The sequence below is a fragment of the Sebastes umbrosus genome, chromosome 22, assembly GCF_015220745.1.
Source record: "Sebastes umbrosus isolate fSebUmb1 chromosome 22, fSebUmb1.pri, whole genome shotgun sequence".
NCBI lineage: Eukaryota > Metazoa > Chordata > Actinopteri > Perciformes > Sebastidae > Sebastes > Sebastes umbrosus.
This window is the reverse complement of record NC_051290.1, coordinates 1086816-1108061: the sequence shown is the minus strand read 5'-3', so window position 1 is coordinate 1108061 and position 21246 is coordinate 1086816. Positions and strand designations below refer to the sequence as shown.

Here is a 21246-nt window from a genome sequence, read left to right as displayed (position 1 = left end):
TAAAATATATTTTTTTTATGACAGATATTGCAATTCTAATATCTAATGTCTTTACGGGACTTTATTTTTGCTAATATTGCAGATAAATGCCAGCTAGCGAGGTGTGCTACGTTAGCTTTGACTCTTAGCATCTAATGTTCATGAATTCAACAGTAATATTAAGTTATTGTTTAAATATTACTGAGCTGTATGGTAAGAAGAAGAAGAAGAAGAAGAAGAAGAAGAAAAGGGTCATGTTAACCTTGTTTTTATTGATCTAGTCGGGTCACCTACGTCATCCATGTGCTCACCTGCTAACTTCTGTTTCCATGGAAACAAGATTTGTTTGGCTTTGAAAAAAACTTTTTAAGGTATCTGTTCAGTGTCACAGTAAAGACTGAGAACTGTTGTACTGATACATTTTGATAAAATAAAAATCATATAAATGATTAGTAAACAACAAACTAATGTTAATATGGTGTAGAGTAATGTGTATATGATTAATACTGAATTTATTCATGATTAATATTGAATTAGCTCATTTTATGTATCTCAACATTGAGACCACCAAAAAGTTGTGTTTGGACCCATAAAATGTTCCATACATTTGTATTAAATCACATTACATTGTGTATATATTTATCACGCACTGCACTGCACATTTTAACAAATTGCTGGTACTTAAAAATGCATGTAGTTGCAGAAACACCCATGTACAGCATATATAGTTTGTCCTCTTGTATTGTATTTTATAAAAGCTTGAACATAGACTAAGCAAAAATCTGAATTGCAGCAGTAGGCCTACAACTGGGAGGATTTAAAACTTAAAACATGTTCCTCATTACTGATGTTACTTTTCCTGACTTCATTTAAGTGCTGAAGCTGTTTACTGTTGCCAGAATCAGTTTCACTTCTACTGAACCGTCCTCAGGTTGTAGCAGAAATCCCAAACCAACAGCTCCCCTAAGTGGCCTTTTCACCACACTACCAGCAAAAGAAGCTGCAGCACATCTTCTTCACTTATAGTTGAAAGTCTTTGACATTTCTTACTACCAAAGGAAACATGATTAAAGCTTATTACAAAGGATGATATTAATTGTTTTGGAGATGCATTTTTATTTTGTCAATGTTGTTGCTTTGGGTTTTGAAACCCTGCTTTAAAGGGACAAATATTTAATGCATTACATTTTTTGACAAATTTTCAATGAATCAAAAGATTATTTACAATTTAAAATGAGACAATGTAATGTGTGTTATACAAACTATATTTATCACCACACTTTTTAATTTGAATTGTCATTTAAACAAACACTTGCAAAATATCATTTGAGTTCATCAAAGCGTTGAAGCTACAAAAGTTTGACAAAGATAACAAAAAACAGGAACACATGGGAGGTGACCAAACCTGGTAATTCAACCCGGTCTCACTCCCGACTCATCAAACATATCGCCGATTGGTCAGCGCCCCTCAGCATCGTAAACTGAGTTGGGACGAGTTGTATTGTCATATTGTCGGTTTCAGAAAGCTAGTTGGGGAGGTGCTCTTTAACATATTTTAAGTTAAAGTGCTCCTCCTGCTTCAGTTCCTCTTCTCATCTTTATTCTTTGTCTTGCCTCTTCTCACTCCTTCTTTGTACTCTTCTCTTTCTTCTAATTCTTTCTCTACCCGCTGCTGCTTTGGTTCTTTATTCTCATCTTACATCTCTTCCTCTTCACCACTTTGTCTTTCCCTCTCAGTCATCTTCCTCTTCCTCTCCTCTCAAAGCGCTGCGGAGACTCCTCCAGAACTCCCCACTCCTCTCCTCTTCCTGAGGCCACTCCAGGTAGGTGGTGGAGCTCATGAGTTTGCGCAGTTTGCAGAAGCGTTTGGGGATGTCGTCCTTGGACAGCGGTTCCAGCAGGATCAAGATGGCCGCATCTCCGCTCGCATTCCCGTCGAAAAGCCGGAAGTGGGAGAAGTCCAGCTCGTAGCGGCACCAGTCGGACTGGACGAAATTCTCGGAGAGGACGAAGACGGTGCGCCGGCTGCGCTCCATGGCGCTCATGATGTTGTCCACAATCCAGTGTCCAGGAAGGAAGTCCCGCTTGTGGAGGCACAGGGTCAAAGACCGGGGGGATGTGGGATTCCCAGAGTCTTCATCGTTCTCCCTGTAAGAGTATAAAGCAGAGAGCAGGTTATGTTTCCCCACAGGTTTGGACTTTATTTGTGCCATGTGTGGTAAAGATCGGATGACGTTTAGTCTGACGTTACCTTGGCCCTTCCAGCTCGGGTACCAAGAAGTTTTCCACCCAGCTAGCGTCTTTCTCACTGTAGGACACAAAGGCGTCGTAGGACAGCAACTCCTCTGAGCAATCTTTATCTCTGTGTCGCCGCCGTCGCCGGGAGCTACGCTTGGCCCTCAGCCACGCCCACATCATCTTGAGGTACCAGAACGCATGGAGGCGCCACAGTAGGACACACAGCAGAATCCCTACAAACAACGCCCCCCCACAGCTTACGGACACAAACAGAACCCGCCGGCACACAACAACGGAGAGGCGGACTCGACCCACCGGTTCCCCCTGCAGGTAGAGAGGAGAGTCGCAGACGTAGCTCTCCTCTCCATCTGTTAACTGCATGTCTTCACCTCCTTTAATGGCCGACTGGAGGAAGTCGACAAAGTCACAGGAGCAGACGAATTTGTTCTGACCCGCTTGGAGGTCCTGCAGTCGTCTGTATGACTGGAGGTCTGAACGGTCGAACATGTTCAGGGTGTTTGACTGCGGGAGAACAAGGAGGGGTCACACTGGTTGAACGCAAAGATGATAGGAAGAACAAAATACGAGATGTGATTGTCCTTACCTGAACTGTCAGTGTTTGCAGATTGGGGAACAGCCTTCCAGGGGGGAGACTCAGTAACTTGTTCCCAGAGAGGTGGAGCTCTCTCAGGGCAGGCAGGACCAGCATGAAGCCTTTGAGATCGTTGTTGCTCAGATCCAACACCTGTACAGCATAAAGTAAAAGTGTTTTGTTGTTGTTGTTGTTGTGGTGGTGACAGGTCTGTCAGGATTACTGGTCCACTCTCAGTACCTCCAGAGTTGCGGGTAGACAGGGGCTGATGGTTGTAAGTTTGGCCCTGGAGATGTTGAGGTATCGCAGGGTGGAGGGCCAGGAGCAGCTCTGGGGCATGGAGCTGTACTCATTCTTGCTGATGTCCAGGTGGGTCAGTTTGGAGAGCTTTGTTACCAGCCGGCTCATCGTAGACAAAGACTGGACAGCAGAGGGACAGAGGCAGACAAGTCTTCAGGCAGCAGGTAAGCTAACAACCTGAGATCACTGGTGTTCCTGCTGGCTGGACCTTTTTGAAGCTATCAAGTACAATCTGATATGAATGAATTGAAAATCTACACAAAATAAGAAAGTTACAAGAAGCCACCTTCAGAGCGTTTCCACTGATGTTTAAAACTCGGAGGTCCTTCATCGTGCTGTTTCCATCGCACAGTGTCTCCACCAGAGTCATGTCGGTCAGCAGGTTGTCAGACAGGTCCAGGTACTGCAGGTTCACTAGCAGGTGGGTCGTGGGACAGGGTACCAAATACACCTGAGGGTAGTAAAAGTTATGACTTTATAATCACACTAGTAATTTTATTCTCACAACTCAGACTTTTTATGGAGGCATTATGTTTTCGGGGTTGTCCGTTCCGTCCGTACCATTCTTGTGAAATCTTGTGATATCTCTGGAACGGCTTGACCGCCTTTCTTCAAAATGGGCACAACCGTCCCCTTGGACTCAAGGATCAATTGATTAGATTTTGGTCACTGTGACCTCACGTTCGTCCCATTCTTGTGATATCTCGGGAACGCCTTGACCGCCTTTCTTCAAAATTGGCACAAATGTCCACTTGGACTCACTTGGACAAAGGTCAAAATAGGGAGGCTCATTTTGAAAAATTTTCTTAACTGATAACCGACCCTCATTTACTGTTTATTAACCGTTAACCGACAAGATTTGTGCGATGTACAGCGATGTACCAGCTGCAGGAGCACAACAGATATTCATTGACGGGAGTCTCCAGTTCCCCGTCCGGGAGCGTTAACTTAGCAGCTACGATGCTGCGTGTAGTGTCGCGGACATGCAGCCACTTTCCCAGTAAAAGTCTCCACCGCACATTTAGTTTAGTTTAGCAGGTTGTCAGCTGTGTGTCTGCCCGGTGTAACTTTAGTGAGTGTCCAACAGACCATGTGTGTGTGTTGGTGGTGAGTGTGAGGTTGTTGGTGGTGTTCTAGCTGTGAACGTAGGTGTAGCAGTGTGTCTACAGTTTATTTGTCGGTGAATAAATGCTACGAAATTACAACTCCGAGACCGGAGTCAACTTCCTGTATCCTGCAACTCCGGCTCCGCCTCTTAAGGTGGGCTGTTAAGGTGGACCAGCTTTTCTTCTTAAAGAGACGAGCCGCTCCTCTGAGCCGCTCAGCTTTCGAGTTAATTATTAACATTTCTTTTAACCGTTTTAACCGATAGCGTTAATCGGTTAAATTGCTTAATGTCGGTTAAGGGTTAAAACATTAATTATGGACATCCCTAGTCAAAAGTCAAGGTCACTGTGACCTCATGTCCTTCCCATTCTCGTGATATCTCAGGAACGGCTTAACGGAATTTCTTCGAATTTGGCACAAACGTCCACTTGGACTCAAAGATGAACTGATTAGATTTTGGTGGTCAAAGGTCACTGTGACCTCATAAAACACGTTTTTGGCCATAACTCAAGAATTCATATGCTAATTATGACAATTTCACACAAATGTCTAACAGGATAAAATGAAATTTTGGCCAGACATTGATGTAAACTTCAACTTGACTGGTTGGCGGAGGCGTACAACCACAAGGCGGTAGTTCTAGTTTGTTTTTCTTTCTTTTTAAAATGTTGGGACTCTTTGCTATAGCTATGTAGTGGATTGATGTAGTAGCTACCGCATGTTATATACTTGTGACAGATAAAACCTTGGTCCTTACCTGAGAGTTTATGACGGACACCTTCCTGGGGTATTGCAGCAGAAACCCCAGTTGCAGAAACGAGACAAACTTAAAGATATCCAGCACCACGACGTTTCGTATGAAGAACTCGTCTATGCTTTTATGATCGGTCAATTTAGCTCGCTCCCACCTAACACCGGCCGAGAAAAGACAAACCATCACAGTATTCATGCAGTTCAACAGCTGTTCACTTCTGAATACTGCTCTCAAAAGTCACTAGATTTTTCGCTGAAGGGTCGTTAAAAAGTCGCCAAATCTAGCAAGAATGTCGCCAAGTTGGCAACACTGAATTTGCTGGATCATGCAAATGTGCTGGTTTCTTACCTGCCCTCGCCTGTCAATGTGACGCTGTCCAGGTTTAAAGTGTTGAGCGGCGCTCCATCCATCGCCATCAGGAAGCCAACAGAGGCCTCATCGGACACGGAAAAGTTGTGGAAGGCAATTTTCCTGAAGAATGACATTATAGTGGAGCGTGGTTTGTCTTCCAAATCGATTTCTCTGCCATGTGGCTTTTTACATTTTTACAACATTGTTTTGCTGGTTTCGAATGGCAGGAATAGGTTATAGAGAGAGAAGCTTTGCGGGTAGCAGCGTGTAGTTTCACAGTCATAATTACAGCTCGAATATGAAGTGACTGCACTGTCAGCCCTAAAAGCATATGCACATACAACATATAAGGAATTCTGCATTAATGCTAAGACAGAAGATTGTGGACAGACCTGACTCTCCTCGTGGCGGTCTCTCTGAAGGGCTGAATAGACTGATTCACAATCAAATGGAGGTCTTGTAGAACAAGAGGTGTCTCAGGGTACGACACGTCCCGGAGCACAGCCGAGGCTAAGGATACGTTTTTTAAAAATGGACTGCGGAGGCTTAACGTGACACAACCCAGCGGCCAAATGTCCGCTAGAGCACCGGACTCGTACCTGCAGAGAGAGAGAGAGAGAGAGAGAGAGAGAGGAGTGGTAGAGTGGTGGTGGTGATTATATTTTCCATTCGTACATCTTAAAGGATAAATCTGGCAATATTCTTTATTTTTCTTATCGTCAACAAATCCCATGAAAGGACCAAAACCAACGTGTTCGTCCATCCTGACTTCCCTCCCCTGCCAACCTTATCACCGGCCTTATCTTTTAACTTGCTTATACTTCATATTCGTCCAGTCATCTACAGCACAAATCACGGGGGCCCCAGAAGATAAATCGTATCAGGATTCATGCCGGATTTGAATCCACAAACTCTCTGAGTACTACTTGTAGTGGCTACGCAGTTAATGATGCAACACATTCTCACTCCCAACTCGTCAAATACCGCTTGGTCAGTGCCGCTCGGCATCGGAGACCAACGCAAGGGGTACCCTTCTCGAGTTACTTTTGGACAGACCAGGGATGGCGTGTCAATACAAGCTTGTTACATGCATAGTGTCCTACAAAATAAGCTTCAGTTTTCACAGGAAGTTAGGTTTAGGCAACACAACCACTTAGGTATGGTTAGGAAACGGTCGTGGTTGACGTTAACTTTACTGACTATAGCGACTCACGGGACTGACGATACCGACGAGTTTACCACTCAACCCAAACAACCCAACTCCGAGAAGGCCAGACACCAGCGCGATGGGACTGACGATACCGACAAGTCACGTAACTCACAACTAATGTGACAAAATAAGTCAACGTTACTTTTATTTTCACACGGGCCATGAACAGCGGTCTCCTGGTTGAAAGTCTTGTGTTTGTTTGACTCTATCTATTTGGCATGGAGAGAAGGTCGTGTTGCTCTGGCTCTGTCTATTTGGCGTGGAGAGGAGGTCATGTTGCTCTGGCTCTATCTATTTGGCGTGGAGAGGAGGTCATGTTGCTCTGGCTCTATCTATTTGGCGTGGAGATGAGGTTGTGTTGCGCTTTAGGGGCTTTAAATGCTTTCCAAAGAAGCGTGTAGGGACAAAACATATTTGTTTCTTTGCGAGTCTCTCGTGCAGCAACACAAACACACAAAACCAGTGTCCGTCCCCCACCTCGTCAGGTTGTTGGCGTGCACGGTGAGCTCCTCCAGCTGAGTGACTCCAGACAGATCTCCTCTCTTTAGCTCCTCCAGGGCAGGACCTCCGAACCCCAGCCTCCTCAGCCTGACCAGCCTCTGAAACACTGGACGAGAACCCAGGCAGCTGGAGGACACACACACACACACACAAGACACACACAGAACGTGAGCAGCAGCGTTATCGGCTAGGTCTTCATAAACTGCATCCCCCGAATGCTTCTTTACCTGTACGGGTTGCCGAGCAGGTTGAGCTGCTGCAGAGCTCCTAGCTTTCTGAACCATTTGTGGTTGAGAGCAGTCAGCTGGTTGTCAGACAGATCGAGCTCCTCCAGGCTCCACAGTGTGTCGAACGCTGAGCGATGGATCGCAGCCAGTCCGTTACCTGGAGGACAGCAATATAACATATATATATGTTGTCGGGGGACAAGCTATGGTTGGTACCAATGGATTCTTTAGGTTTTGTAGTTTCATATGATACCAGTATCGTCACTCTAGCTTTAAAACTGAGCCGCTACAACCTAAAAATCACAAGTTGTGTTAACTCTAAGAGACCCGCAGGGAGCCGGGGCTATCCCGACCGACTTTACTGTCTTTCAGAGGCTGTAGCAGGTTCAGTTTTAGGGCTAGAGTGAAACTATCAAATATCACATGAAGCTAGACAACTTAATGAATCCATTGGTACCAACCATGTCATACTAGCATGTCGGGAAGGAGAATAAATAACGCTCCAAAGTTGCGCTAAATCTTAGCGAGTAAAAACTGGCATGTCCATTTTCAAAGGGGTCCCTTGACCTCTGACCTCAAGATGTGTGGATGAAAATGGGTTCTATGGGTACCCACGAGTCTCCCCTTTACAGACATGCCCACTTATTACATTACATAAATTGGGTCTCACTCTAAAGCTGAGACTCTGGTGGATCCAATGAGCCCAACTGTATTCATGTGTGATGATGTTAGTCCCCATAGGAGACATTTCATTGTATTGAAACTTGACCTCACTGTATAAAATGACCTTGTGGTGACCTCTAGGATAATCACAGCCTCTTGAAACTTTACAGCCACAAACTAGAGACCTAGAGCATCCAGAGGATGGATGGCTTTCTTAGCTAGATTGACAATAAGGGGGTTTCTGAGCAGTTTACACAACACAAGTGCTCACCATCCAATCGCCGAAGAAAATTGCAATTTTTGCAGAAATCTCCAAAATCACAGCATGTCTTTTTCTCTGGTGTTCCTTGAGGTCTTGGTGTCTTAATGTGGTATTTTTGAGGGATTATTGATCTTTTTTTTATCAATTCTTGAATGGTAAAAAATGGTTAAATTTAGCACCAAATCTGTGTAACAAATGATATCAACCCAAAAACATTGCTGCAACAACTTATGAGACATAATAGAGCATGGGGATGACCATCATATACTTCTATCATCATGTTCTAAACCCTGATACACTAGAACAACTAAACACACAGAGCTGAGCATCTCATATTAATCTCCAGGTTCTCAGCTTTCAGATGATGTACACCACTTCTATGTGACATCTACTGTTGACCTGCTATCTCCCCCTAAAGACCCCCTGAACCCCCCTAAAGACCCCCTGGACCCCCTAAAGACCTCCTGGACCCCCCTAAAGACCCCCTGAACCCCCCTAAAGACCTCCTGGACCCCCCTAAAGAAGACTAAAACGGGGGTCTCAGAGGGAACTTAGTGGCGTTAAAACACATTTTCGTTAACTTTGTCAGCCTTAATTATAATATATCTTTTGTTTTTTGTTTTTTTACAGACAAGGCGTGCTCTAGTCTTAATCCTGTAAACCCAATAAAATCCCATCAACGTTACCGTGGAGACTCAGAGTCCTCAGCTCCTCGTGTCCTGTCAGGTCGACGCCGGTCACCACGGTGATGTTGTTGAAGGAGAGATCAAGAGTCACGGCGCGGCCTGTCACCGTGGGAACGCGGGTGAATCCGCCGTGGGAGCAGTTACAGGCGAGCCGCTGGTCACAGCGATCGCAGGACGACCTCTCGCCGCCGCCTGGGTTTGACCTCTGACCCCAGCACAGGGAGACGAGGAGGAGGAGGGTGAAGAAAAGGTCGCTTGGCTGTCCCATTCTGTCGGGGAGGAAGGAAGAGAGTGATCGAGTGGGCGAGCGAGTCAGACAGGGGGCCACACAAGTGAAAGAAACTCAGGGAGGAAGTGGGATTTGACAAAAGAGGAAGTCTTTAACATTTTATTACGACTTTCACAAAGCCTGTACGTAAAATTGAACGGCTCCGTCAGATAAAGGTCTATAAAAGAGGATGGCGACACACAGGTAACAAGCTGCGGTAGCTTCCTCTACGGCTTTCTGTTCCCTCAGAGACCAGCATCAAATTCATCTCTTTATTATATTGTTTAAGAGAATTTTTTTCCTACATGTTTACTGTTCATTATTTATTTTTTTTAACGTAGTTTAAAGAGCGAAGAGAGACACGCGGGGATGGGGGGTGGGCTTTAAACCTAACTATAGTGGTTTTATTACCTGAATCTAAGCAAGTGTTTTTGTTTATCTCACAACATTAAACACGTGTTTACTGCGACCGAAAGGTGACGCCGAGGGCTCTGACAAGGCCTCAGAATGAGGAGGGATGAGAACACGTTGGAACGTCATACATCCACAACGTGCTGCCTTCATAGACTGTATTTAAGAATATATAAGAAGTGGACGTGGTCACTTGTGAACTGCCGTTTTGAAGCCTTGAGTTCGTCATTTTTGCCGTCTCCATCTTGATTTTGTCCATCGCCATTTTGGTTTTGGCCGTCACCATCTTGTTTTTTTGCAAACAGAAGTGTCACGAGAGCGTGGAGCTAAGTACAACCAAATGCTGAATAAGACATTTTTTACGGGACGTTTAGTAGTCTCATTTAGCCGCTTGGTAGCAACCGCCTTTTTTAATACACTTCAAAATTCACGAGTGGGGTATTTATTTATGTCCCTTACAAAAAAGTAGTATACTTCAAGTTTATTTTATTTCAGCAAACTTAAGTAAAGTTCAAGTATGTATTTCCCAAGTATACTTTATGTAGTAAGTATTACATAAATACTTAAATACTTGGAATTATATTGGCCCACTTTTTAATTTATAAAAGTATACTTTTGAGTGTACTTTAAGTGTATGAGTAGTAAATTTTGAGTCCAAAACTTTTTAATTTGTACTGCAACTATAATATAAGTATACTGATAGTATACTTGTATATACTTGTAGCCCACTTTATAGTTTATGAAAGTACACTTTAAAGTATACTCTCTACTACTTGTATGTCTCGATCAGAAGATTAAGTACAAGTATTGGCCTATAAGCCAAATATACTTCAACTTTTCTGCATACTTATCAAATGCGCAAAGTATATTTAAGTATACTTTTGTTAAGTATATCTCTGATGAGTACATAAAATGTAAACTGAAATTATACTCTCTTATTTTTAAGTTTAAAAGAAGTACACTAATAGCACACTTGAATAAGCTTCTCTCTGGTAAGGGGTATTTTATGTCGTAAAATCTCTTCAGCTTGTGTTAACCACAGACCTTATTTCAGGCATCTATAACTAAAAACCCATCGACTTCCAGACGTGCTAAAATACAAACTCATTAACTAGGACTCTATACTACACCCTGCCAGAATCATTACCTGCAAAGCAAAAAATAATAAGATTGAAAGCGTATTCATGCAATTTTTAATCAGCAAAAAACGCCATTGAAACTGACGCTGCTTCGTGTCAATCTTTCAAACTCCCCTCATGGGACATTAATTCTTATTTTACTTACATTTAATGTTTTGTTCTTCGATTCTATCGTAAGCTTGAGTCACCTTACCTGGTTTAGTTTGCAGAGCTGATTCTTGATAACGAGGGGGGAAACTCTGTAAACTGAGAAAAGACAAGAAGAAGTTAAAGAGTTTATGACTGTGAAAAGAGGAAGTAATAACTCGGAGGTGGGGGGGGACAGCGGGAAATGTGAAAAGAGGTAGTGAGCATGAAAATTAATACTTTCCGGAGGAAACCTGCAAAAAAAATGTATCAGTGCATGACGACGAGTACAATATTCCCCTGTGAAATTCAGCAGAGTAGAAGTATAAAGATGCAGAAAATGGAAATACTTAAGTAAGGTATGTCAAAATTGTACTTAAAGGTCCCATATCGTGCTCATTTTCAGGTTCATACTTGTATTTTGTGTTTCTACTAGAACATGTTTACATGCTGTAATGTTAAAAAAAACTTTATTTTCCTCATACTGTCTGTCTGAATATACCTGTATTCACCCTCTGTCTGAAACGCTCCGTTTTAGTGCATTTCAATGAAATTGCAACGGAATTGCAACGGAATTGCAACAGAACTGCGTTGCTTGGCAACAGTTTGGGTCCATGTTTACTTCCTGTCAGCCGATGTTATTTACATACACTGCAACAGGAAGTAAAACTGGGACACATTTAGAATGTTTAAAACCGTGTAATGGTCTATATATTCTATATTTGTGACATCACAAATGGACAGATATCTGAAACGGCTTGTTTCAAACACACAATTTCTGAATACGGGCTGTGTGTGTGTTCTCCGTATATTGAGCGTTTTGATAGTTTAACAGTATTTATATAGCATTTAAACCTGCTTTATAATATAAAAGACATGAAAATGTCACTTTTTACAATATGGGACCTTTAAGTTACAATTTTAAAATATGTTCCTGTATTCAGGCTTTTATTTGTAGCCTACTTGTTAACTTCCCTTACCAAAAAGAAGTTTATTCAAGTGTGCTATTAGTGTACTACTTTTAAACTTAAAATAAGAGAGTATATTTTTGATGCACTTATCAGAGATATACTTAACAAAAGTATACTTAATACTGTATACTTATACTGACAAGTATACATAAAAGTCTAAGTATACTTGGCTTATACTTATACATGTAATCTTTTGATCCAGATATACTTAAGAAAAGTACACGTAAGTATACTTGTAGTATAAAAAACTATTTAACTAGTAGTTTACAGAGAGTATACTTTAAAGAGTACTTTCGTAAACTATAAAGTGGGCTACAAGTATAAAACTAGAAAACTAACAGTACAATACTTACACTTAAAAGTATACTTTCAGAAACTAAAAAGTAGGCCTATTTAGTTCCAATTAGTATTAAAGAAGTACACTTACAAGTATACTACTAGTACATTGAAATTAGTATACTTACTACATAAAGTATACTTTGGAAAATATACTTTAACTTTGCTTAAGTATACTTCATAAAATAAACTTGTGATTTTTTTCATAAGGGATTTTATATATAAGTATTGTACTTATATAGCTATAGCTGTCATCAGTGAAATATTTAGATTAATAACTAAAAATAGTTCTGTTAAGTGTTTGTGTAAAAGAAACAATAATAAAAAACAAATAAAAATACTCTGATATACTGAGCCAAGCTTGTATAACTGTACTGCTTATTTTAATTTAAATGTATGTACATATGAACTTTATATTTATACTGTAAAAAAAATAAAAAAAATAATGGTAGTGCAACATGAAAATAGTTAATATGAATGTATTTTGTCACTTTAATTATTATTATTTTGTCTTATTTTCATTGGGTCTGATTTCGCGACAGTTGACACAATTTACGGCCGTAAACAGGAAAAAAAATGGCGGCTGCGTGGACTGGTGGACTGAGCTGCGAGCTACAACCGTACTTTAAACATGTATTTCTTTACGTTTCGGGCAAATTATCTCCATTAAAAGTATGCCGAATTATCCATTAGTAGTTCCTGTTTGTAATGCACCCGTGAATGTACAGACAAGTATCACTGCATTAGTTTAATACTGAAGAAAACTTAAAAACGTGATGATTCTCAGGCAGGTTCTGTAGTGAGTCACGGCGTCTTTTTATTCCCCTCCTGTGATTTCTAAACGGATTTATTGACGTTTATTCGAGATGGACACTGAATGTAACGACATCCACGGAACGTGTAAGTGAAATTGAATGTCAATATATGTGTTGTTGTCTCCTACTGGTCACATCCAGACTCCGCCAGCTGACGGCGCCAAACTCCATTCAACTTTTGAACGATTGAGATGATTATCAGGTCCGGCAATGAAACACAACCTGCAGCTCTGAATGAAACACTTTTTACTGTGAAGCTACATTAAGAAAACAGTAAATAGCAAAAAAATAAATAATAATAAAATAATAATAAATGACACAACAATAACAAAATAAATTTACAGTTATAGAATTTAAAAAAAGTGTATTTACAAATAATATACAGTACAATAATAAAGGAAATACTTGGTATATGGTAAATATAGAGGCATATATATATATATATATATATATATATATATATATATATATATACGAGAATAAAGTCATAGGTTTACGAGAAAAAAAGTTGTAATATTATGAGAATAAAGTCAGAAGTTTAAGAGAATAAAAGTCGTAATATTATGAGAATAAAGTCAGAAGTTTACGAGAAAAAAAGTCGTAATATGAGAATAAAGTCAGAAATTTACGAGAATAAAAGTCGTAATATTATGAGAATAAAGTCAGAAGTTTAAGAGAATAAAAGTCGTAATATTATGAGAATAAAGTCAGAAATTTACGAGAAAAAAAGTCGTAATATTATGAGAATAAAGTCAGAAATTTACGAGAATAAAAGTCGTAATATTATGAGAATAAAGTCAGAAATTTACGAGAAAAAAAGTCGTAATATTATGAGAATAAAGTCAGAAATTTACGAGAATAAAAGTCGTAATATGAGAATAAAGTCAGAAATTTACGAGAATAAAAGTCGTAATATTATGAGAATAAAGTCAGAAATTTACGAGAATAAAAGTCGTAATATTATGAGAATAAAGTCAGAAATTTACGAGAAAAAAAGTCGTAATATTATGAGAATAAAGTCAGAAATTTACGAGAATAAAAGTCGTAATATGAGAATAAAGTCAGAAATTTACGAGAATAAAAGTCGTAATATGAGAATAAAGTCAGAAGTTTAAGAGAATAAAAGTCGTAATATTATGAGAATAAAGTCAGAAATTTACGAGAATAAAAGTCATAATATTATGAGAATAAAGTCAGAAATTTACGAGAATAAAAGTCGTAATATTATGAGAATAAAGTCAGAAGTTTAAGAGAAAAAAAGTCGTAATATTATGAGAATAAAGTCAGAAATTTACGAGAAAAAAAGTCGTAATATTATGAGAATAAAGTCATGATATTATGAAGTAGTAATTTTACGTGTTATTTTATTTTTTTCTCGTAAAGCTATGACTTTATAACCAAACTTAGATTTGTATATATTACTTATTTATATCAAAACTGGCCTGTAACCCTATACAAGGGAACGGGGGAGCTGCCATTTCTCTGGATAAAAAGCACTAAACGTCTACATTTCTCAACCGATTTCAGGGTTTATGCTTAAAGGAAAATGTGATATGATAGTACTAGTTTTTAATAATGACCTAATGAGCGATTGAATCCACCATATCGAAGGACAGGCCGGTGATCCATGAACCAGAAGCAGTTAACGTATTATTTATTGATATTAACAACAGAGGTGTCCATTCAAAATATGTTCTGATATAATATGTCTTTATCCGCAGCCACAGTGGAGACTGACACCGACGCTGGTCTGGTGTCAGATTCACGTTTACCTGAAACACAAGACACAAACCTACAGGTAATAACAATACGCTTTTTATTATTGTGACCTTAAAAATAGTTATACCTTTTTTTAAAGGCATGATTCAGAAGGTCCTCTTCTCTCTCTTCTCTTCTCTCTCCTCTTCTCTCTCCTCTTCTCTCTCCTCTCTCCTCTCCTCTCCTCTCTCCTCTCTCCTCTCTTCTCTCTTCTCTCTCTCCTTTCTCTCTCTCCTCTTCTCTCTCCTCTCTCCTCTCCTCTTCTCTCTCCTCTCCTCTCCTCTCTCCTCTTCTCTCTCCTCTCCTCTCTCTCCTCTCCTCTTCCCTCTCCTCTCTTCTCTCCTCTCCTCTTCTCTCTTCTCTCTTCTCTCTCCTCTTCTTTCTCCTCTTCTCTCTCCTCTTCCCTCTCCTCTTCTCTCTCCTCTTCCCTCTCCTCTTCTCTCTCTTCTTCTCTCTCTTCTGTCTCCTCTTCTCTCTCCTCTTCTCTCTCCTCTTCTCTCTCTTCTGTCTCCTTTTCCCTCGCCACTCTGCTGCTCTGTAGCCGATCCGTGAGCCGGCCGGCTGGCGAGCGAGCTACGCTTGCGGGCGATTGTGGAGCTTTTCAACTCTAAAGATACAGATAACTACAGCTTCCTGTTATTTATTATTAAATTAAAACAAACTATCCGTCATCAAGGAAATAAAAGCCTCTCGTCTACAAACGAGCCGTTTTTGGCTGCTGTTGTTGTAACTGTAGCCTGTAGCGTCCAGCGCTTTGCATTGTGGGATACAGTAGGCGAGGTCGACCGGTCCGATGCAGACTGGACATTTCTTCCAAATCAATACGACATCCTGGCAGATAGAAATCCTACACACCGTTCCTTTAATCTGTGATTCTTGAGCAACGAGACACGAACATATTCAAGATTCATTCTGATTTTACAGCAGTTTACGTTGTCTGTGCTGGAGGATATGATGTGATGTGATCCAGTCATGTCTCAAGTGGTGTCGGTGTTTACTTAATACTTAATATTGTAACCCAGATTTACACAATACGAGGTCGGGGACAATAGGAGCGGCTTTCGATGAGATAAGAACCAGACGAGACGGTGCGGGAAGCCGAGACGCCGCGAACAATGAAATGAAAGGCTGATATATGAAAAGGGTGCAACCCAAAACTCACCGTGATCCCAATAGTCCGAGGGAGAATAACACCAGGGGATTATCTGCTCATATAGGATAAAATAAAATAAAGACAAAGCACTATCTGTCTCTGCCGCTGATAGGAGCTCATTGTTGGAGTAACGTCTGACCTCGAAGCTTCGGTGAAGTCGTGGGAAATTGAGAAAAAGAATGAGACGTGTCGGCGATTGTTCAGGATAAAAGGCCCGTAGCAGCAGAGGAGCTCAACACACCGGCTGATCCTGAAGCAGGTGAGACTACAAGTCTTACTTTATTTCATTTTATATATATATATATACTGTATATATTAATGTTAGGGCTGTCAATCGATTGAAATATTTAATCTCGATTAATTCTATAATTGTCCGTAGTTAATCGCAAATGAATCGTACATTTGTTTTATCTGTTCAAAATGTACCTTAAAGGGACATTTGTCAACTATTTAACATGGAAGTGGACAAATGTATGTGTATATTTATATATTATTATATTTATTATTATTATTAAAAATCACAAGTTGCGTTAATACGTTAAAGAAATTAGTGGCGTTAAAATTAATTTGACTTTGACAGCCCTAATATATATATATACATAATATATATATATACATATATACATATACATATATATATGTATATATGTATATATATATACATATATATATAGAATTTATCATCATGCAAAGAATATTATATAATAATAATAATAATAATAATAATAATATACCTATTGTAGGGTTTATATGAGCTACAATAATAGCAGCATTTTATATTTTTTATGTCTAAACATCAAAATAAATCTGAATTCTTTTTCTTTTTTTTTTTGAACCTGTTTTGACAGGCCACATTCCTCCTTCATCATCATCATCATCATCATCATCATCATCATCAACGCCACCATGAGGGCGCTCAGCGTGTCTCTGACTCTCTGCAGCTTTCTGAGCCTGAGTCTGAGTCGGTTCATCCAGATCCCCTCCAACTCCACCAACGGCTCCGGGCGCTCGGGCCTCTGCGAGTACGCGAACCAGCAGGGCCAGCTCGGCCAGCTCGGCCAGCTCGGCCAGTTCAGCGACAGCGAGATGTTCGTCCCGCAGTGCGACACCTACGGCGACTTCCTCCCACAGCAGTGCTGGCCGTACAGCGGCTACTGCTGGTGCGTCAACGTCGTCACCGGAGAGGAGATACCTAACACCAGGACGCCGCTGGGGAGCGTGGCCGTCGACTGTGGTGAGTGATGACGGGTTGGTGGCTGGGTGTCACCACTGACTTCTTGGACACTTGTGTTTCCATGTACATTTCATTCCGTCATCTCGTATCAACTGCGGCCACTTTTATATAAATCTTTGTGTATAGATGTTTTATTGTGTTCACAGCATATTATTTGTGTTAATTATATATGCAGTATGTATCTTGTATTGCGGGACAAAAATAAAGGTTCGTCCACACTGGGAACGTCAGCAGCGCGTGGCGGCTGCGTTACCTGTTGTTTTTTTTATTTCGCAGCCACACTGGTCACGTGAGACGGCTGCGTCTCTTCTAGAGATTCGAGAGCTGCGCGGTTCACAGCAACAACAGACAGTGAAAGTGATCTATTGACTGCATATTGACGTCATATCAGCAACATTACTACAGTTTTGATGTCTATCTGTAGAATATGTTACGGACTTGAAAAAAAGTTAAGACTTATTTTTAAATCAACGCTTCATGCTTTCATTTCAAAATAAAAGCCCTCAACCATTTTTGTTTTCTTTGGACAGAATTCCTTCATTTGTTAAGACGAGGCTTTTATTCTGAAATATGTGCCGGACAGTGTTGTAGAACATGCAGTGACTTGCAGAGCTCCATGAATGAATATAGCACAGAGTTTTAATTGTCGATTATTACTATTATTTACAAATTACCACACGTTTCTTAACCTTTCTCTGTCTAAAATAAATATAAATGACATTTATAATGAAATGAAATGGCCATTATGAAAGGCAATCTCTATGTAGAAAGAAAGAGCTGACAGCAGCAGCAGAAACGCAGCTGGTGTGGACACCCGACGCGTGAATCACGCAGCCGGTACGCGCTCCTGACGGTCCCTGTGTGGACGAAGCGCGAGACGGTCGTAAACAATAATACAAAGCGTCATAGCAATCTCACAGATATCATTGTTTATTTTCTACAAATAGTTTAACAGATGCTGTAATCACATGAATCGGGCTAAAGTTGCATCAGATTGTACAAACCTTTAAATCAGAATCGAGCAGGTCAGTAAAATATATATATATAATGTTTTTTGTAGAACGGGCGTACTACTGCCCGCACGAATGGTCCCGCTTTGGAAATCAGTGTTTCGTCTTCATCGACAACCCGAAGACCTGGTCCGAAGCCGAGGTGAGGACCGATGTATAGCTGCTCGTACATCCGGTCGCGTTGTAATGAATGAATGAAATGTAGAGAAAAAGTCTTTCCTCTCTCGTCACCTCCAGAGTTACTGTTTGTTCGAAGTGGCCAATCTGGCGTCGGTCATGAGTCCTGAGGAGGAGCACTTCATCCAGGCTTTGACCCGAGGAGACACCCACGACTTCCCCCATGTCTGGATTGGTGGCCATGACGCCGTGCATGTATGGAAGTGCTTTTATTGATATTATTATCTAACCATACACTTCTATGGTAGGGAATACCCAAATTTCCTATCAGTTTCAACTAGAGCCAGACTAATAATAAACATGTTTTTGGCAAAGACATGTACTGAGTGAAGACTAATATAGTAAATATAAGACCACAGAAAACAGTGAAAGTAACAGGAATTTAATTTGTTATAAACTACAAAATAAAACCTTTGGTTTGGGTTCAATTATAACAAAACTAAGAAGTGGTAAATGGGATTGAACTGAATTAATAATTAGCTAAATCATTCTACTAATTGTTATGGTTTGAGATCATTATTAACTGTTACTAATATTTGTGTCTTTCTATCCGTAGTCCTGTTTTTGGATGTGGAGTGACGGCTCCAAGTTTAGCTACGAGAACTGGGCCAAGGATTACAACCTGGAGAGAAATGAGCACTGTCTGATGATGAATTATGGGCGTAAGAATTAACTACACAAACACACACATACTGTACAAACTCTTAATATTCAAGTTATTTCAGTTAGTGCTGGGACGATTCACCGATCTCCCATCTCCCAACATCTGAGATTTACAGAATAAAGTCGTAATATTACGAGAATAAAATCATAACTTTTTGGCCGTCGCCATCTTGGTTTTGGGCTGTCGCCATCTTGGTTTTTGGCCATCACCATCTTGTTTTTTTGCCGTCGCCATCTTGGTTTTTTGCCGTCGCCATCTTGGTGTTTGGCCGTCACCGTCTTGGTTTTTGGGCATCGCCATTTTGGTGTTTGGCCGTCGCCATCTTGGTTGTGGACCGTCGCCATCTTGGTGTTTGGCCTTCGCCATCTTGGTTTTGGGTCGTCACCATCTTGGTGTTTCGCGCTCGCCATCTTGGTGTTTGGCCTTCGCCATCTTGGTGTTTGGCCTTCGCCATCTTGGTGTTTGGCCGTCGCCATCTTGGTGTTTGGCCGTCGCCATCTTGGAGTTTGGCCGTCGCCATCTTGTTTTTTTGCCGTCGCCATCGTGGACCTGAATACAAACGAAAGCTGAAATTTTAGGCGACCAAAATGTTATAATTAACTTCGTCAGTCAACATTTTCTTTTCGTGTTCAGCTTGAAATCCTTGAAGTCGAGTGTTTCTCTCTGTCTTCCGCATTGCAGATCACAGGAAGTGGAACTACGCCTCCTGCGACGACGCCCTCCCTTTCGTTTGTGCCAAGAGGATCTGAACAAGTCGGATCCGACAGCCGGAGCAATGTTTCCTTTTTGGTTTTTTTTAGTTCGAGTCCGGCTAAATCCACCTGAAAAGACCTGGTCCGGGTCTATCTACCTGAACTCCCTATAGGTCCTGGACCAACCAGTCTTAACTCGTATCTGTCTCAGCATATGACCTCCTTTTGTATTAAGTCAGTAGAATCCAAGAATTGTAATGTCACTAAAACTATTGTGTTAAAAGATTGTAATTGCAAAATATGAAAACAAAAATACATGAATGTACCAAGCCTGTCAGGAGGAAAAGTGTTTATTATGTGTGCTCTCAAAATATATAGTTTTGTACATAATTAAGATGTTTAGTATATTTCTTTCTGTCCCCGATGGGATTAATATTAAAGAATAATTTCTTGCGTAAAGCACTGTTAAGTTTAAATCAGGACACACCACAAACATATTCTAAAAGGAAATACAGTGTGTGTGTTTAGGCCTGTGATTTCGTAACGCAGCACCACGTACCCTTTTGGACTCACAAACAAACAGCAGTTGCTCAATAGTTTCCCGAAACTGATGGACTCACTGCAACGCCTTCACAATAAAAGCTTTGACTGTGAGGTTTTCACTGTATCTTTACAAACAAAATATTACTCTGATAATAGTAGTACATTCAGTTGAAAATGCTAATAATAAATCAAGCTAAACCCAGTGTTCAAAATCTCCAAAAGATGCCATCATAGGTAATCATAGGTCAGTGCCTAACCTTTACAATTGGAGGTCAGTGCCTAACCTCAACCGTTGGAGGTCGATGCCGAACCTCAACAGTTCGAGGTCAATGCCGAACCCCAACCGTTCGATGTCTATGCCGGACTTCAACCGTTCGAGGTCGATGCCGAACCTCAACCGTTCGAGGTCAGTGCCGAACCTCAACCGTTAGAGGTCGATGCCGAACCTCAACCGTTCGAGGTCAATGCCGGACTTCAAACGTTCGAGGTCGATGGCTAACCTCAACCGTTCGATGTCGATGCCGAACTTCAATCGTTCGAGGTCAATGCCTAACCTCAACTGTTCAAGGTCAATGCCGAACCTCAACCGTTAGATGTCGATGCCTAAGCTCAACCGTTCGAGGTCAATTCCTAACCTCAACTGTTCAAGGTCAATGCCGAACCTCAACCGTTTGATGTCGATGCCTAACCTCAACCGTTCTAGGTCAATGCCGAACTTCAACCGTTCGATGTCTATGCCTAACCTCAACCGTTCGATGTCTATGCCTAACCTCAACTGTTCAAGGTCAATGCCGAACTTCAACCATTCGATGTCAATGCCTAACCTCAACCGTTTGAGGTCAGTGCCTAACGTCAACCGTTCGATGTCGATGCCTAACCTCAACCGTTTGAGGTCAATGCCTAACGTCAACCGTTCGAGGTCAATGCCTAACCTCAACCATCTCGCAAGAGTTTCACAACTTGGGGGTTACTCTTTTAGATTAAGATATGTGATCTAAACTCAGTGGTGGAATGTCACTAAGTACATTTACTCAAGTACTGAACTTAAGTACTTAGTTTTGTGGTACTTGTACTTTACT

General features: G+C 41.0%; 2 protein-coding genes across 4 annotated transcripts; one reads left to right on the top strand and one right to left on the bottom strand.

The window, feature by feature from the left end:
* Positions 1–1079: 1079 nt before the first annotated feature.
* LOC119481457 (toll-like receptor 2 type-2) lies at positions 1080–11012 on the bottom strand. 2 transcript variants are annotated; one of them, XM_037758367.1, is made up of 13 exons: positions 10882–11012; positions 8871–9139; positions 7260–7416; positions 7009–7158; positions 5714–5920; positions 5319–5441; positions 4974–5124; positions 3396–3560; positions 3050–3229; positions 2822–2962; positions 2533–2739; positions 2231–2397; positions 1080–2127 (listed from the first exon to the last, which is right to left on the bottom strand). In XM_037758367.1, exons 2-13 carry the CDS (start codon positions 9136–9138, stop codon positions 1713–1715), a joined length of 2331 nt encoding a protein of 776 aa, XP_037614295.1. In that variant the 5' UTR covers position 9139; positions 10882–11012; the 3' UTR covers positions 1080–1712. The 2 variants fall into 2 exon arrangements, with proteins under 2 accessions (XP_037614295.1, XP_037614294.1); XM_037758366.1 differs by having other exon boundaries at positions 2231–2739.
* Positions 11013–12679: 1667 nt separating this feature from the next.
* LOC119481236 (ladderlectin-like) lies at positions 12680–20278 on the top strand. 2 transcript variants are annotated; one of them, XM_037758001.1, is made up of 7 exons: positions 12680–13021; positions 15960–16106; positions 16696–17081; positions 18142–18233; positions 18329–18463; positions 18825–18930; positions 19614–20278. In XM_037758001.1, exons 3-7 carry the CDS (start codon positions 16754–16756, stop codon positions 19679–19681), a joined length of 729 nt encoding a protein of 242 aa, XP_037613929.1. In that variant the 5' UTR covers positions 12680–13021; positions 15960–16106; positions 16696–16753; the 3' UTR covers positions 19682–20278. The 2 variants fall into 2 exon arrangements, with proteins under 2 accessions (XP_037613929.1, XP_037613930.1); XM_037758002.1 differs by lacking the exon at positions 12680–13021 and adding an exon at positions 14718–14734.
* Positions 20279–21246: the final 968 nt, after the last annotated feature.